The sequence below is a fragment of the Podarcis gaigeae genome (assembly GCF_964106915.1).
Source record: "Podarcis gaigeae genome assembly, chromosome: 2".
NCBI lineage: Eukaryota > Metazoa > Chordata > Lepidosauria > Squamata > Lacertidae > Podarcis > Podarcis gaigeae.
This window is the reverse complement of record NC_139679.1, coordinates 85,108,612-85,126,046: the sequence shown is the minus strand read 5'-3', so window position 1 is coordinate 85,126,046 and position 17,435 is coordinate 85,108,612. Positions and strand designations below refer to the sequence as shown.

Genomic DNA, 17,435 nt, shown 5'->3' with positions numbered 1-17,435 from the left:
TGGGCAGGGCTGGGGTGGTGGCAAGGTCAGGGATGTGGTGGGAGTGCCAGATTGCCTCTCCCCATGTACCTGTACTGCCCCAATCTCACTGCCAACCTGCCTTGCTTCAGCCCAATCCAGGTAAGCTTCAGCAAAACCAGTGTTGGAAGGGCAGCTCTGCCCCACCGCACCGGCGGCTGCTGCCTTACACTCATCACTGCACAGCTCACTGACATTCTTAATGCAAAGTGGCTGCTATGAGCTACAGAAGGATGGTGGTCATGCTGGAAATAATGGTACCTCTGATGAGGGGTTTGTTTCCTCATAATGCCCACCCTGCTTTCTGATAGGCTGCAAGTAGGCTGGCTAGCAGGAGGAGGTTTGGCTAACATACTAGGAAAACATATAGGGCATTTACCTTCCTCCCATCTTCTCCTGGAGTCCCATCTTCACCCTGGAAAATAAAACGTCACATCTATGTTACTGCTCCAAGGTCTGCTTAGAGACCAACCGCTCCATTTGCTGCAATATCTGATAAAAAGTGCTCTTTCAGTCTCCCACACTTCCACCCCACCAATACAATCCCTTGCCTGTCAGGCCTGAAGCCCCACTTCTCCAGGAGGGGATGGGGGTCAGGCCCATCACTCACATTCTTCCCATTCAGCCCAGGTTTGCCGTCATCGCCAGGCTTGCCCTGGAAAAGAAATGCAAGTCGTGAGCCAAGAGAGGGAACCGAGACACTGAACTGCCCAGGATCACCGTAAAGAAACTGGGATTTGAATCTGCATCAACCGAGCACAAGATCACCCTTCATTCATTCTACCCTGGCGTTCATCCTTCAGTGAAAAAAGATTTAAACATAACAATTTCAAAAGGAGGAAGAGGCAAGGGAGACCTTTCCGGGAGATGTTAAAACGTCCCAGTTTTGGTACGGGCCATGCTGCTCAGAGAATTGTGTTTCAAGGCTGCGATCACACGATGTAAAACTGTGGATTGGCCAATGTTGGCTGGTAGGGTTGATGCGCTAATGACCAATGCAATCTGCACTATAGCCTGTGGAGATACATAACAGAGGCAATCTAGTACAATTATGAAGCAGAAGGTTGCATTCAACCCAAAGCAATGCCAGGGTCGTCTGAAAGCACACCTTTCCTCCTTTCAGAAGAACTACGCACTTCCATCACCTGCCTCTTGGGAGTGCCCAGGTGCATGTCCAGTCTTAAATGTACCACCCATTGACTGTCCTTACAAACAGCAAAGCTGTTTCTCTTTGATCGTCCTGCAAACTCACTATTCCTCTTATCATACAGGATGGGACACAGAAGAAGAGCAACGTCATAACAAGAGCCACTAACAAGGAAGTATGATGTTGGGTGTGTATTATCAGCTGCACAATACTATCAGTGGGAGCAGAATACCATCCTTCATGCCTAAGCACATTACTCACAGGCAATCCTGGAGGTCCTGGGGGGCCACTTGCTCCAGGAGGACCCTGCTCGCCACGGAGACCTGCAAGACCCTGCAAAAGGGGGGGAGGCAAAGAGGTGAGAAGTAGACCCCTGTTAGTCTGCAAAGCAGAAGAGAGACCCAACTCTTCATAATACTTAGTAGCTGAGATTAAGAAATCTCTCACAGTGTGGAAAGGGAATGCCAAGCACCCTTTAGGATGGGTAAGACAACAGGACTCTATACAGACTGCACTATGATCAGCAAGAGGAAAATTAAAATAGACCAGGGTTTTCTGTAGTCCCTGAAGACCACACTAAGGTGCTTAAGTGCTAATCACTGACAACAAGAAAGGCCAGGAGCTGTGCTCAAGCAGACTAAGGAGATGGAGAAACAGTAAATGGTGGACTTGCTGTAAGATTTCAGCTTCTAAGTAGCACCTCACTTTTGAAACAGGATTGCAAGAGAAAGTACAGTGGTACCTCGGGTTACATACACTTCAGGTTACAGACTCTGCTAACCCAGAAATATTACCTCGGGTTAAGAATTTTGCTTCAGGATAAGAACAGAAATCGTGCTCCGGCGGCGCAGCAGCAGCAGGAGGCCCCATTAGCTAAAGGGGTGCTTCAGGTTAAGAACAGTTTCAGGTTAAGAACGGACCTCCGGAACGAATTAAGTACTTAACCCAAGGTACCACTGTATCAGCATTTGAGCTCAAAACTCACATAGCCTGATGTGAGGCACCCATACTTACATCTCTGCCAGGATCGCCCTGCTTCCCAGGATCACCCTAGGGGGGGAAATAAGACGTGGATGTGATTGAGAGCCAGGCATACAGCAAACTTAGAATCTAGCGTGCAGGAGATGCAACACCATTTTATTTATTTATTTCATGTCTAAGATGGTAAGATATTTTAAGCAAGCCCCAGAGGCAGGTATAATCACATCATTGTTATTTTATTTGCAACAGATAATATTTATTGGTACCCGACCCCTGACACCCCCCACCCCAATTTCTCTACACACAGTGCTGGAGAGGCAAAAAGTCTGTTTTTTTCACAGAAACATCTCTCTTCTTACATTTAAAGTCAGGTCTGGTTCTAGAGCAAAACAAGAGGTTTATTTAGGAGTCTATAAGAACACATTTACTACTTGGACAAATGTGTTTAATTCCCTTTTTGAGGTGACACAATGTGATCCAATTAAAACTAAATTAGGCTTGTTAAGGAGTGTACAAGCTTTCACATTACAAAGCTCTCATCACTAGTCAGAATCACATTCCGCCTAACGAAGACTGCTGACACAGTCCTACTGTGGCTTAGCTATACCTGCAAATTGTATCTTTTACCAAGCATTACACTTACCCTTGGGCCTGCAGGTCCTGTTTGACCAGGCTTCCCATCTAACCCATTCCGGCCATCTTGCCCTGGAGGGCCTCGGTCACCCTAGAGGAGAATTAAATGAGAGTGAATGCCGAGTGTTCTGGACCACAGTGCTCTGGAAGGTGGCAAGCAGGAAGAATGGGAGCTGTGGGAAACGTTTTCTATGCTCTGGATCTTTGGAAAACCTCTAGCCCATGGGCTTAATTGTGCAAGCCACGCCCATCTGTCAGTCACCTGACATTGCACATGAAGCTCTGTTATCTCTGGTCTAAGCACTAAGTGCTAAGATTGGAGACAAGAGATCCTTTATCAGCATTTATAAGCACTACAGCACTAAAACAAGACATTAGCTTATCTCCAATCTTAGCAGTGTGTTGCCTAGCGCTAAGATTAGCGATAAGACTCTGCCCGCTGTTTGACAGTTGTATCTCCCATCACTAAGACTGGAGATAAGCCTCTGCACAGTCTTTAAAAGGCAGGTGTGAAAAAGCCTCTGATCTTTAAGAGGCAGTAGGAAGAGGGATATCTGCAAAATTAAGGCTGTGGGATCTCTGCCACTATTGTTTATCATCAGTCATAATTTCAGTGGCTCCATAAAGCTCCTGAGGTACTGAGCAGTATCAGAGACAGTGGTAGAAAGAACCACGAAAGAAGTGCACTGCATTAGTGTATAAAGTTGTAGCTATTTTATAATTTCCCCATTTATATCCAAAATTTGCTATCCGAAACAAAAATTGGCATCAGAGAAAACCTCAGCTTTTTTTTAAAAAAAAGTAAACAAGCTGTTGCTATTGTGGATAGAAGTGGGTGCAGCATTTACTTGGGGGAATGATAAATACAGTGGGTTTCTATGGTTCTCACCCTCACCTCTAGCATCCTAAATGTCAGAGCTCTCTTACCTTCTCTCCCACAGGACCTCGGTCTCCAGGGTCACCCTGCAAAATGAAAGAGATGAACACATGCTCAGTTTGCAAAGAATCACGCAGAGCTGGGAATTAAGCTCTCCAGAAATCATACAGGGAGCAGGACACATCAAGGCAGAGAGAAAAAGACTTACACGAACTCCAGGGAGACCTCTGGAGCCTTCAATTCCCTGCAAGAGAGGGGCAAAAGAAGGAGGGTGTGAGAAGGGTTTGTGGCTGATGTTTAGAATTTTTTAGGCCATTTATGCCAACAGCCCTTGTCTTTCCATCCAAGGGTTCTCAAACATACAAATATAATAAAATGTGATAAATAAAACAGCAATATAATACACTCAGAAACAAGGCAGGTTAAAACATCAACAGGACTCCAGTTTAAAACCAGTTCAAACGTATTTACAAATCAGCTTGTGGGCTAGGGACTTGTCTAAATAAAAATGCCATTGACTGCCGCTGGAAGGTCATTAGAAGTAAGGCTAGCCAGGGCCCAATTGACAAAGTGAAATACACCCTTGAAGCCACTTGCTATCCACTACAAAGTCACTTACCCCTGAGATTATCCCTCATTACCCTCTCCAAGGCATGATGATCTTTTGCTTTGATGCACCAACCCTTCCTACTCAAAGCAATGTACAGAGAACCATAAACACAAGTGGCCAACATGGCCCTCACAGGCACCCATGTGCCCCCACAGGCCCTCCCTGGCCCCCACAGTGGTCTTCTCCTGTTGAAATTGGAAGAAGCATTCTGCTGTAGCCAATAGAACAGATTGCGGTGTGTGGTTTCTCCCGATATAGATGAGACACAAGCCCCAAAAAGTTCAGCAATCCCTGCCATAAACAACAGGAGATGAAGCCATTCCAAACCTAGAAACCTGCCCTTCATCCCCTTTATATCCAAAGTTTGTTTCTTCTCCAATGGCTGCTCTACATTGCCTCAGTCTTAGCTTGATGAGGTTTTGGGTATCCTCAGATATAACTCCAATGAACTGGCACCTACTCGTTCTCCTGGCAGGCCAGGTAAACCAGCATCTCCTTTGACACCTTTCATTCCATCTTCTCCAGGGTCCCCTGGCTCCCCCTGTAAAGGAAACAGTGGTGCAGTGAGTGAGGAAACAACAACGGCATGCCCTCACTTCTCATTAACCAATATCCACAGAACTATTTCTGAAGAATGCCCAAGGGTGATTGATTTCTCTCAGGGTCAGACTGGACATGATGCTCAAATGCCCATATGGGATTTCCTTCCTGTGTAAAGAGCAGAGGATTGTAGTACAGGGGGAAGGGGGAGGGTTAATCCCCCCCCCACCTCCTGTGATCTTGATTATTTATCAGCTCCCCCCATTGATTCTATTTGCATTTATTTTATGAAAAACACCCTTCATGTGTCAGGTTTAGCACTTCTCTCACACAAGACATGGAACACTGGCAGTTTCACTAGTTGAGGTTTATTTAGCAATAACAGGTGGTCCATGGGGTCATGAAGAGTCGGACACGACTAAACAACAACAACAAGGTTTTCAGCAGTCCGAGCTTTTCACAACTCATTCCTCACTGTCAGAGTCAGTTGACTTGACTGACTTCCGGCCCCTCCCAAGGCCAGATATATGCCTTCCTGCTGGTCTTCCTTTGCTCTAATCATTTGCTCCGCCTCCTACTTCTTGGAGACTCAGGTGCAGCCAATTCCTCCTCCTCTGGAGTTGAATCCAGCCCCCTCCTACCACCTGCCTCCTGCTCCTTCATCTCTGTGCTGCTGCGAAAACATACAGGCAGCATTCCAGAGCGAGGAGGGCTTATCTCCCTTTCGTTGTGGAAAAGAATCAAGCTTCTGCTTTCCTCTGCCTCTTCCTCCCCTTCTGCGGATTCCTCTCTGCTGGCCATGTCTCTACACCATGTTAAATGCAAAGACATTCAATGTTCTGTCTAGTCTAGCCCCTAAGCAGCATCTCTTTGCAGGGCATAACTGTTGGGATTTCCGCTCCCACCAAGAATGCTGGCAGTCCAGAGGCCGCCATTTTCCCGCCACAGTTCCCAGCAGGTGGGGTGGATGGGATCTTGGAGCCAGATCACTCACTCTCTCGCCTTTTTGTCCTCCTCCTCCAGGTCCTGTACCAACCTGCAGAGCAGAAAAGAGGAGGGGTATGTTAGACACTTGCAAAGTCAGAGCCAAAGCAAAATACTGCCTCTGGGGAGGGAAACGTGGAACTTACTGTCTGGCCTGGGGGTCCAGGCTGACCCTGCAAGTGGAAGGGGGTAAGTGGGAAGAAGAAAGGAAAACAAAGATTCAGCACTATGTCCCAGGCAAGAGCAATGATAAACATCACATTTGTTAGTAAGGAGGATGGGGAGTCCCTGATGCACACCATAAAAAGCACACATTCCTGTATCTCCAGCGGGCATTGAGGGCTCCAGGTTTCTTTCAGAGGGGTAATGCTGGACATGTAGTCAAGAAGGGCTGGGTGTTCAGAGATGGCCAGCTAGTTCAGCCTCCTCTGCTTGGATGATTAATGACATTTATATCCTGCCTTTCTTCCATTTTAGGATTTTAGGAAGCTTTCCCAGGTGATTACCCATTCAGACACTGATCAAATATTGAGCCCCAGCAAGGCTGCTGCATCATTAGCCTTCGGAGTCATTTCCCTGGGAGGCAGGCTGCCAACTCCAGCACCAGCATACAAAGAATACGAAACACCCATTGCCAGGATTTGCCCTTATTAGTGTAATGTGAAGAAGCGCGACAGCATCTTCAGTGCCAAAAACCTTTGGGATGTGACAAACAGATGGCACTGGAGGATGCCACACTGAGTGCTCAAGGAAACAGAATGGAGAACGGAGCCAGAACTTGTGTAGGCCAAGAGCTTGGGGGCACAGGAGACTCGGCTTGCCAGTGTGGACACAAGGAAGGGAAATAGATTTGAACGAGGAGTGTGGAGAGCAAAAGCCAGCCCCTGTAAGGGCACTGCTGGGAGGTTCTGAATGTTCACTGCATCTATTTTATACAAGGATCTGTGTGTCTGTGTGTGTCTGGAAGTTCCCATGGTCAGGAAGAACCATGGAGGCAGCTTGCTGTTGTAATAATACTAATACTAATACTAATACTAATACCAATTTTATTTGTACCCCATCCATCTGAATGGGTTGCCCCAGCCATTCTGAGTGGCTCTGTATTAAGATAATATGTTTGTTTTGCAGCCCTGTTTGGTGCCAGTAACCATGCTCCTGTCCGTTCTCATCTGGAGCCCCACAGCAAGGTCTAGGCCTCTGGGCAAGATCTCAAGCAGACGACATAGATTGGCCAGAGCAGCCCTTAGTGGGAAAAGCACAGCTACTCACAGGATCTCCTCGGTCGCCCTTTGACCCTGGTGCTCCAGGACTGCCCTGCAAAGGGAAGAAGCGACATAGTAAAAGCAAGCCTGGGGTCGGTGGGTGCTGCAACCGAGTCAAGGGGTGCACAATGGGCTCTTACATTTCTCCCGTCTTCGCCTGGGTCGCCTTGGTCCCCCTTCTCACCAGGGAGCCCTCGGCTTCCTGGCAGACCCTGCAATGTGAAAAAGAAATGAAAATAATCAGGACATTATCAGGTAGCCAATACCTCACTGGGAAACACCTGGGGCATTGCCTTGTGGAACTGGCTACTTGGAGTGAGGCTGGACGGGGGAAACTAGTCAGTGGAAGGGGGCCGAGGGCTGAAGGAATTCAGTGCTGAGATGAAAAGGAAATTCTCCAACTTCATCTAAGGAACAAGGAGGATCAATAGATTCCAAACATTCAGGCTGCAGGCCATCCGCCGCCCCCCCCAAACACCACCAATCAGCACTACTTATGCTAGTGGTTTTCAACCAGTGTGGCGTGGAACCTTGGGGTAACTTGAATGATGGTCAAGCGGGTACTGCAGGCAACACTGGACTCTGTCCCTCTCTCCTTCCTTCCCTCCTCTGATGCCCTCTCGCGTCTCTGCCTCCCAAAGGCTTGCACAGCTGTTTGTTGTAGCAGCCCTGGCTATAAGCTCCCCAAGCGAATGATGCCTCTGGGGCTGGCCAGGGGGTGTTTCCCAGGCCCCTGTGGGGCAGTATGAGGACGTTCCTCTCTTTGGGGCAGGGGCATCAGCTGCAGCTGCCGAGAGGACTCCCAAAGAGATGGGAGAAGAGGCTGAGGGAAGACTCCACAAGGGAAGGTGTTCAAAAAAGGTTGAGAGGCTGCCAGCTCTGCAGGCAAGGGGTGACACAACTGGGCTCCTGAGCCCCACAGGGGTGCCGCCGAAAGAATGTAGTTGGTCAAGGGAGCCGTGGACTCAAAAAGCTTGAAAACCTCTGGCTTATGCTAATATGTCAACCTTCCAGGCTAGGCCCATACAAGAAGCAAAAGATTGCACAGCAGCTCTTCTGCAATGCCAAAGCCCAGGCTCAAAGGACGGAGTTTTATGCTGTGACACTGAAAGGATGGCAAGTCAGTGCTGGCAAGTCATCTCACCCACAGTCCCCTGCTTCAGTGTTTACAGCATCCTGCATCTATGTCTCCATGACTTTTCTTAGAAATAATTCCCAACTTCATGCCACACATCACCTCCTTGGGCAGTGCTTCCACTGTACTTACCCGCAGACCCCTCTCTCCAGGTTTGCCCGGTAGACCTGGTTCACCCTTGGGAGAGAAAAAAGAAGAAGAAATGAGAGAGGGCTAAGTACTTGAACATGATTTTGGTATTGCATACATTATGTGTAGGCTATATTTAAAGAAATGGACAGTTGGTGGAGTATAAATCTCTTATTTTTGCATTTTGCCTTTGATAAGTAAAAGAAAAAGCAGGAACATCAGAGTGGGCAGGTGGTTCTTACTTACTGGGGTTCCTTCATCTCCTTTGTCACCTCTTTCACCCTAGAAGCAAAGAATCCACAGCAGAGAAGTTGTTTCCATCCTTCTTATTATCACCACAATACAACCACACCTTCAACAGGTCCCATGTTAAAGCCTAAGTACCCTCAAATGAATCTACTTGTTAAGTTTGCACATGCCTTGCCCTGTTGCAATCTAAACCAATAAGCCAGCAGCATGGTCACCATACAAATGCATGGCTAAAAAAAAAAAGTTGGTACTCAAAATGCAAGTTTAGGATAAAGGTAGATCCCAGGTCTGAAAAAGGTGAAGTCTCTTTTCTCTTACTTACCTCTTTTCCTCTCTGTCCCATCTGTCCAGTAAGTCCAGGTCTTCCTGGTTCTCCTCTTTCACCTGGGTCTCCTGGGTCACCCTAAGCAAGAGAACCATTGGGCAAGGAAATGAACATGACATTAATACAAATAATGCGGGATCTTAAAGGAGCCCCAAACTGACCACCAGGCACTGGAACCTCTCTGAAAAGACTAAAAGGTGCTTCTACCCCCAACGCCTACACAGCCTGCATAGAACCACTCTCTGAGAGCCAGGATAGTGTGTTGGACTTGAAATGGGGAGGTTGAGATTCCTGCTCTGCTATGAAGCTCACTGGCTAGGACTCTAGTTCCCAGCCCCAGCCAGCATGAGCAATGATGAAGAATTATCTGAGTTGTCATCCAGCAACATCTGGAGGTTCACTGGTTCCTTATCCCCACATTACATACTCTTACTCTCTCTCTCTCTCTCTCTCTCTCTCTCTCTCTCACACACACACACACACACACACACACACACATTATAACGCTGCAAGCACCACTTGCCTAGCCCAGACTTCACCAGCACCCTTTTGCTCCCTTCAGCCAAAGTACAATAATTACCTTTGCACCCGTCTTGCCAGTCAAACCAACAATCCCCTGTTTTGGAAGGGAAGAAGCAGATAATTAATACGGTTCTATGTCACTCAGGAAAGCAGAGGCTCCTACAGAGGCGGAGGCCACATTCTCTTTCAGATAAGTAAGGGCTAACACCATGGGGGAAAGGGGGAAAATAGCTCTTCTTTGGATGCACAGTCCTAACCCTTCCCCATGAATAAATAGCAGGCTGAGCAGACATGACTCACATCTGCTGCTTGTGCAAATGCTGGCAAGCTTTGAACCTACTGGAGGTGGGAGCAAGGCACTCCACAGACATCAGCCCATTGGGTCAAATCAAAGAGCAGAGGCTGAAGAGATCCCTCTTCTCCAAAGTAAAGAGGGGGACTAACAGAGCCCTGGTGCACAGTTGGTTGCCTGAACACAGATCCAGGAAATTAGGATAGGACTCACCCTGTCCCCTTGCTCTCCTTTTGGACCAGGTGAGCCTGGGACACCAAGTCCAGGCGGCCCCTAAAAGGAAAAACAAAGCCGTGTCAGGATAAAAACTAGTTGAGGTGATGTGATGTATGCATCCTCCATGTAACACATGCACACTGATTTCACATCATATTTACTCTAAAGTTCCACAATACATTAATAAGATTTGGGCAAGTTGGTCTTGCTATATGGAAAGATGGGATTTCATTACCTGTAGCAGTGAACTATCTTTTTATCAAATGGTCATAAAAAGAGAGTTTCAACCATTAGTCAGATCTTGCTTAACTGGATGGGCACAGTCATCATTAATCATCTCAAATGGTAGGGGTTTGAAGTAGAGCGGGGCAAAATGTTTTCTGGAATGGAGGGAGAAATCCATCTTCCGTTCTCAGTATTGGCTGGACAGGCAGCTGGTAGAAGGAGCCCTGTAACCTCCACCAAGGATGAACCACCATCCTGCTCTGCCCAGCTTCCTGCCACCAAAACAATGAATAAATTTTGCAACATTCTCTAGCTTGGCCTTATAGCATCTGCTTTCCTCATAGGTGGCCACACAAATCTACTACAATTGTTATTTAACAGATTTCTAGCCCGCCTTTACTTCTCAGAGTAAAGTTGTTAGGCTTCTGTCCAGAAATGTATATAATCCCTGACAAAGTTTGTAGCAGTGTGTATCTCAGTTTGGCTTGAAATCCGGACTCTGGAGTCAAAAGAATCAAGTTCTGCACGCTGCATCGTCACACCCGGCATGCGCTGAGACATCTTGACCACTCACACGCTCTCCTTTGCTCCCGGCATCTCCTCTGGGTCCAGGTGGCCCCTCTGGTCCTACAAGGCCCCTCTCCCCCTAAAGAAAGAAGATAGCAACACAGCTTCAGTAGTTAATAGTGGCAATCTCTTGCTTCCCATACTATTAATGGAGATGAGCACTGCTGTTTTGTAAGACGCTACCCAAATTGAGGGATGAAGCCACCAGAAAAAAGAAGAGTGTGCCACAACGGTGGGCTTGAAATAATTAATTCACAGTGGTTTTCTCCAAGAGAATATATATCAAACAGGCTTGTTTCTAAGCTACACTGCCTACTTTGCAAGTCCCTACTGAGAGGCAGATATGTTTCCATGCTGTTACCTTGTCTCCTTTGATTCCTGACTGACTGGAAGCCTAGAAGAGACAAACAAGGGAAGAACCTGCTGAGTATAATTTTAACAATATCAACCCAGGGAAAGGGACTTCCTACCCACTGGTTGCAAGCGGTGCGCAAAGCAGGAAGTGAGGCCAGGATCTGCCCACTTCAGGGTGAGGAGGTGATGAAGCTTTCCATCTGCACATTAGCTGTGCAAGATGGTGAAGGGGTGCAGGTGGCATAAAAAGCCTTCTGTCTGTTTTCCATCCATGCAACAACCAAGGTGCCTCTGTGGGGTGCTATATGCACGTTCTCACACATGGCACACAACATAATCTCTAGTTACCCAGTTTGCTTCCAGTATGTCTGAGAAGCTAATGTGAAGGTGGAAATACCTCAAGGAGAGGGGATGAGAGATTATACATTGGCCACTATTTCCAGCCCAGGAATAAAACCTGGTGAAAACCTTTCCGAACAGTTATCCTCTTCCCACACAAAAATATGCGGTAGTCATTCATGTGCAACTATGTGGGTTCAACAAAGGGGCACTTACTGGTTTCCCGGGTAGTCCAGGTTCCCCTGGGTCTCCCTGTGGAAGGAAGTGACACAGGAAGAAGGTTCAGGAAGTATAGCAAAAATAGCAACACACTCTTAGAAGGGTTTCACTCCGACTAGGGACTTCACTGGCACCAGACCAAGAGATGCAACTTCAATACCCTGCTTGTCTCACACTAGTGGGGGTCAGCACCCCAGGAGCCAATTATTTATGAACCATGAAAGATATTATGAGGTGGCTGAAAGAGCAGAATTTAACCAATATATGCAATTAGTAGCACTGGAAACAGCTCAGTTCTCCTCAGTGAACTTGTCAAGCTTTTTTTGACTAGGAGAACCAACCAGGCATTCTGAATTCTGAACGCTGTGGGCCAGGCCTGCACAATTTGTGGCTCATGTCCAGCTGTCTCCCAGGGGCTTGATGAGACTCAGTTTCCCCGCTTGCCTAGAACTACAAAAGCAAGGGGGTCGCAATGAATCTGGCAAGCCATGTGGTTACATTTCTATCCAGCCTCCGAAAGGAGACGAGCCCAGGAATTAAAATCCTCAGGGTAGGCCTCTGTGGGTAATTTGGCTGCCCTCAGAGGTCTGTGGGACAGTGACCAGGCTCTGGAATTCCCAACCTCGGGGGGGGGGGGGTGCCTAGCCCCAACTTTAGGGATATTCAGAAGACATGCAAAGGCTTTTTACCCAGAATTTTGGAAACGTTTGATTACTGTTCAACATATGTTAATTATTTCACTTGTAGTGTTTTAGCTGTTCATTATTTTAAAGAGTCCTTACCCTTTCTCCTCGAAGGCCAGGTGGCCCTTGCAAGCCCTGTTCCAAAAAATCAAAGGGAAACATTCATCACAAATACGGCAACACCCATGGATCTCACCCTGGCAAAACCAGTTATGCTTGCAGCAGTACTAACTACGTTCTGGAGTAGCCAGATGGGCATATACAGAGGGGTAGAATCACCAGTTGGTTCCTGTCAAAATGCTGGTTCCCGTCTAGATTCCCCAGCAGGGTCAGCTACTGAGCTTAAGAAGAGACCCATACTTACATCTCTGCCAGATGGACCTGGACGACCTGCGGGTCCTTGCTCTCCCTGGAACAAGGGAAAGCAGGGAAGTTAGTAGGGCCAAGGAGAGTATTTCCACCTGTGCAGGGAAGTTGTCAGCAGGTGGCTTAAATAATAATAATAATAATAATAATAATAATTTATTTATACCCCGCCCTCCCCAGCCAAGGCCGGGCTCAGAGCGGCTTACAAGCAATAATAAAAACAAGATGAATGATTACAACTTAAAAACAAAAATAAAATACAACATTAAAATAATGGAACATTAAAATATTAAAATGTAGCCTCATCGCAGGAGGAGAAGGAAAAGAAAGAAAGAGGGGAAAAAGAGAGAGAGAGAGAGAGAGAGAGAGAGAGGGGGAATCAAATTGGCTCCAAGCCAAAGGCCAGGCGGAACAACTCTGTCTTACAGGCCCTGCGGAAAGAAATCAGATCCTGCAGGGCCCTGGTCTCATGAGGCAGAGCGTTCCACCAGGCCGGAGCCAGAGTTGAAAAGGCCCTGGCTCTGGTTGAAGCCAATCTAACTTCTTTAGGGCCTGGGACCACTAGGGTGTTATTATTTATGGACCCTGAGGCTCTCCGTGGGGCATACCAGGAGAGGCGGTCCCGTAGGTACGAGGGTCCTAGGCCGTGAAGGGCTTTAAAGGTCAAAAGCAGCACCTTAAATCTGACCCTGTACTCCACCGGGAGCCAGTGCAGCTTGAAAAGCACTGGGTGAATATGCTCCCATGGCAGAGACCCCGTGAGGAGCCTCGCTGCAGCATTCTGTACCCGCTGGAGTTTCTGGGACAGCTTCAAGGGCAGCCCCGCATAGAGCGAATTACAGTAGTCAAGCCTGGAGATGACCGTCGCATGGATCACTGTGGCCAGGTCGGGGCGGGAAAGGTAAGGGACCAACTGCTTGATGCGGCGAAGGTGGAAAAATGTCGCCTTGGCTGTTGCTGTAACTTGCGCCTCCATGGAAAGGGAGGCATCAAGGATTACACCCAAACTCTTAACGGAAGGCAATGGCACTAATTGGGCCCCCGCAAGAGAAGGGAGTTGGTCCCTCATTCCCATGCCATCCCGACCTAGCCATAGGACCTCTGTCTTTGAAGGATTTAGTTTCAATCGGCTCCCACAAAACCATCCAGCCACAGCTTCCAAGCATCTGGTCAGTGTGTTCGGGGCCGAGTCAGTGTGGCCATCCATCAGCAGATAGAGCTGAATGTCATCAGCATATTGGTGACAGCCCAGCGCATAGCTCCGGATAATCTGGGCAAGGGGGCGCATAAAGATGTTAAAAAGCATCGGGGAGAGAATTGCGCCCTGCGGCACTCCACACACCAAGGAGTGGCGTGACGACATTTCCCTCCCTAGTGCCACCCTCTGTCCCCGACCAGAGATAAAAGAGCACAACCAGTTACGGGCTATGCCCTGTATCCCTACGTCTGCAAGGCGGTGGTCCAGAAGATCATGATCGACCATGTCAAAGGCTGCTGACAAATCTAAAAGGATCAGCAGTCCTGACCCGCCTCGATCCAGTTGTCTACGGAGATCATCTGTTAGGGCAGCCAGAGCCGTCTCCGTCCCAAAACCAGGACGGAAACCAGACTGAAATGGATCTAATGCCGATGTTTCCTCCAGAAACCTACCAAGCTGTTCAGCAACCGCTCTCAATTACCTTACCCAGGTATGGAAGATTTGAAACTGGGCGGTAATTGGATAGGTCTAATGGATCTAATGAAGTTTTTTTTAAGAGTGGACACACCACTGCTTCCTTCAATTCCCCTGGGAATGTCCCTGTGTCAAGGGACAAATTGATAATTTCAACCAGGGGGGTCCGCACAACATCTGGACACTCCCTAATCAGCCAAGACGGGCACGGATCAAGGAGGCAGGTGGTGGGCCTACCAACTTGGAGGAATCTATCCACATCAGTAGGGAGTATCCGATCGAAATGGTCCAACACTGGACCTGAAGTCAGTCGAGGGGCCTCCAGTTCAGTCACTGTATCTAAATTGGCAGGGAGGTCACGGCGGAGCAACAGGACTTTCTCCGCAAAAAAACTCGCGAATGCCTCACAGCTGTGGGTCGAATTTGTGCTTAAATTTGGTTGTCCTCCTAAGGACGTTATTGACCTAATTATTTTAAAAAGTTGTGCCGGGTGAGAGCTAGCGGATGCAATGGAAGCTGCAAAGTAAGATTTCTTAGCAGCTTTCATAGCCATCTCATAGGCTTTCATAAGCATCCTATAAGATGTTCCTGAGGCTCCGCCACGAGTCCGTCGCCATACTCGCTCTAGCCGTCTGAGATCCCGCTTCATTTTCCGGAGCTCCTCAGTAAACCAAGGGGCCCGGTTTCGACGGGGTCACAGAGGGCGCTTAGGCGCGATCTCATCAATGGCTGCCAAGAGCCGGTTATTCCAGTCCTCAACAAGGTCATCTAATGAGTCGCCAGGAGGAGCAGGGTTCCGCAAGGCTTGTCGGAATCTATCAGGATCCATCAGTTTTCACGGACGAGCCCAAATGGGTTCGCCACCCGAGCTGGGGAGGAGCGGGAAGTCTATCTTGGCTTTCAGAGCGTAGTGATCAGACCATGGCACTTCCACAGCAGGGAGCATGATCACATCTATGCCAGCCCCAAAGATCAGATCCAACGTGTGGCCTGCTTGATGAGTGGGGCCCAAAACAAACTGGGAGAGCCCTAGTGTTGCCATTGAAGTCACTAGGTCCAGAGCCTGTGAGGAGGGAGCGGTTTGGGAACTCCAAGGCCCAGCCCGCCACCACCTCCAGCAGGTCTGACAGGGTGGCTGCAGGTGTGCTGGGTGGTCGGTACACCAGCCAGACAGCCAAGCTCTCCTTGGTGCCCCACACGAGACCAACACATTCAATGCCGGAGATCGCCGGTGATGGCAGAGCTCTGAAAGAGCAATCCTCCCGGAATAACAACGCTACTCCTCCCCCCCGACCCACAGTCCGCGATTGATGGAGGACAGAGAAACCTGGGGGGTGTTATCTCATGTAGGGAGACTACTTCGCCTTCTCGTACCCAGGTCTCCGTCACGCAAGCCAGGTCAATCCCCTGCGAGACAAAAAAGTCACGCATGGTGGCGGTTTTGTTGCCTATGGACCTGGCATTGCACAGCACCAATGACGGAGGTGTGTAATCCTTGCTCTCCCTACCCTTGGGATGGGGCGTAGATTGGAAGGGGTTCGAGGATCACTGCATCTCGAAACCCTTCGCCGATAGAGATATCTAGCCCCACCGCCATTCCTCCCTAGCCCTTCAATTGTGGAAATCCCAGATCCCATACTAGCCTCCCCAATAGATGGGTAACATCCCCTCAATAACAAGTCATCCTTGGGCCAGGACTCATGGGTCAAAGTAGTATGGGAAAGAGGTGGAGGTCTGATAGGGTAAGTATCCCTAGAAGATAAAACCCAACCAACCGCACCCCAAGCGGGGGGGGACAGTCCCATGGTGTTTCATTAACTGTCAATCCCTCTCTCCCTCCTGGGTTAATTGGAGGATTGCTGGTTCTATCTGTGGCTGTGGAAGTATTAATGAGGTATGTGTTATAAAATGTGGATCACTGGCCAACAAAGAGCCAGATTTGAATTCGGAAGATCTGTCCATCCTGTCTCGCCAGGAGTACAGTAGAGAAGGCTGATCAGTCTGGTACATTTTTGGAACATTAGGCAAAGGTCCAGATATAGATTTGGTGCTGGATATCTCCAGATTGTCAGCAACATAGAGTTCTTTATGTGTTGTTGCCATAGAAATGTCGGAGACGCCAAATTCCTCATCTAATTTGGTGTCGTTTGAAAAGGGAACAGGGAGTTGCACTGATGTCTTTCGATGGGATAAAGAGCTGTTGGACGTCTTTAAATATTGTGCTCTAGGCTCTACTGTCCTTATATTTTGGATAGAAATCTCAGTCTTTATACTCATTAGCCTCTTCTTCAGGTCTTGTAATTCTAGGCTTACAGAGTTCTTTTCTTCCTTCGGGCAATTAGTATTTCTAGTGTTGAGCTTGGTTTCCTTTATCCACATTAGCTTTGACTCTATGCAAGGGACCAATTGCCTCCTAGTTTCGTCCTTAAATACCCTCACTGGGCGGAGAGAATGGAACCACCATAGGGTATCCTTTATCTCCATGAGTCGAGATGGGAGGGTTGATGACCTAAAGGTCATAAATAGGCGCATGGTGTTTCTCAAGGTAGGCAGGAAGTGGAAATTTTCTAGATCTACATTTTGGTAATGGTAATTCAGGAGCTGAGACAAGGACATAGTAATTTGTCTGCGGTTCATCCACCTACGAGTGTATCGGTGAATCTCAAGCATTATCTGGTTAGTTTGCAAGACTTGACAGGACCTCACTTCATCCATAGTTTGAGTTGGTGAGTTGTTAACAGAGTCATTTCTTATCATCCTTTTAAGCCCTTGGGCATTTAAAGGGGAGGAACTAGTATCCAATTGTTTCTCAATGTTAACTATTCTGGTGAGGATTTCATCCAGTCTTTGGAGAACCAGAACCATAGTTTCTGCAGACAACATGCAAATCTCTTGGTAGGGTTGAAAGCAGGCTCCTCTGATATCTTGTTCTAGAGGCATGGGTGGGTCAGCGTTAGGAGTGGGAGGAATCCCTCCTGCTCCTGCTCTTCCCCTCTTGGATGGATTAGCTTTTTCTGGGAGGAGGGGGGTCGGGTCACTGACATCCTCCTTAAGGGGGGGTGAGGTTCCCCCAACGTTGTTACTCACTGT

At 48.1% G+C, this 17,435-nt stretch overlaps 1 protein-coding gene across 6 annotated transcripts in view; it reads right to left on the bottom strand.

Annotated features, from left to right (window-relative positions):
- COL7A1 (collagen type VII alpha 1 chain) overlaps nucleotides 1–17,435 on the bottom strand; it is a 114,928-nt gene that overhangs the window by 45,427 nt on the left and 52,066 nt on the right. For all 6 annotated transcript variants that reach the window (XM_083727100.1, XM_083727104.1, XM_083727102.1 and 3 more), the window contains 22 exons: nucleotides 12,672–12,716; nucleotides 12,407–12,442; nucleotides 11,622–11,657; nucleotides 11,074–11,106; nucleotides 10,720–10,791; nucleotides 9,918–9,977; nucleotides 9,471–9,506; nucleotides 8,888–8,968; nucleotides 8,563–8,598; nucleotides 8,320–8,364; nucleotides 7,193–7,264; nucleotides 7,060–7,104; nucleotides 5,937–5,963; nucleotides 5,801–5,842; nucleotides 4,727–4,807; nucleotides 3,865–3,900; nucleotides 3,707–3,742; nucleotides 2,790–2,870; nucleotides 2,180–2,215; nucleotides 1,427–1,498; nucleotides 629–673; nucleotides 398–433 (listed from right to left, as the gene is read on the bottom strand). In XM_083727100.1, coding sequence (XP_083583226.1) covers nucleotides 398–433; nucleotides 629–673; nucleotides 1,427–1,498; nucleotides 2,180–2,215; nucleotides 2,790–2,870; nucleotides 3,707–3,742; nucleotides 3,865–3,900; nucleotides 4,727–4,807; nucleotides 5,801–5,842; nucleotides 5,937–5,963; nucleotides 7,060–7,104; nucleotides 7,193–7,264; nucleotides 8,320–8,364; nucleotides 8,563–8,598; nucleotides 8,888–8,968; nucleotides 9,471–9,506; nucleotides 9,918–9,977; nucleotides 10,720–10,791; nucleotides 11,074–11,106; nucleotides 11,622–11,657; nucleotides 12,407–12,442; nucleotides 12,672–12,716 — 1,089 coding nt within the window. The remainder of the gene's footprint in view (nucleotides 1–397; nucleotides 434–628; nucleotides 674–1,426; nucleotides 1,499–2,179; nucleotides 2,216–2,789; nucleotides 2,871–3,706; nucleotides 3,743–3,864; nucleotides 3,901–4,726; nucleotides 4,808–5,800; nucleotides 5,843–5,936; nucleotides 5,964–7,059; nucleotides 7,105–7,192; nucleotides 7,265–8,319; nucleotides 8,365–8,562; nucleotides 8,599–8,887; nucleotides 8,969–9,470; nucleotides 9,507–9,917; nucleotides 9,978–10,719; nucleotides 10,792–11,073; nucleotides 11,107–11,621; nucleotides 11,658–12,406; nucleotides 12,443–12,671; nucleotides 12,717–17,435) is intronic.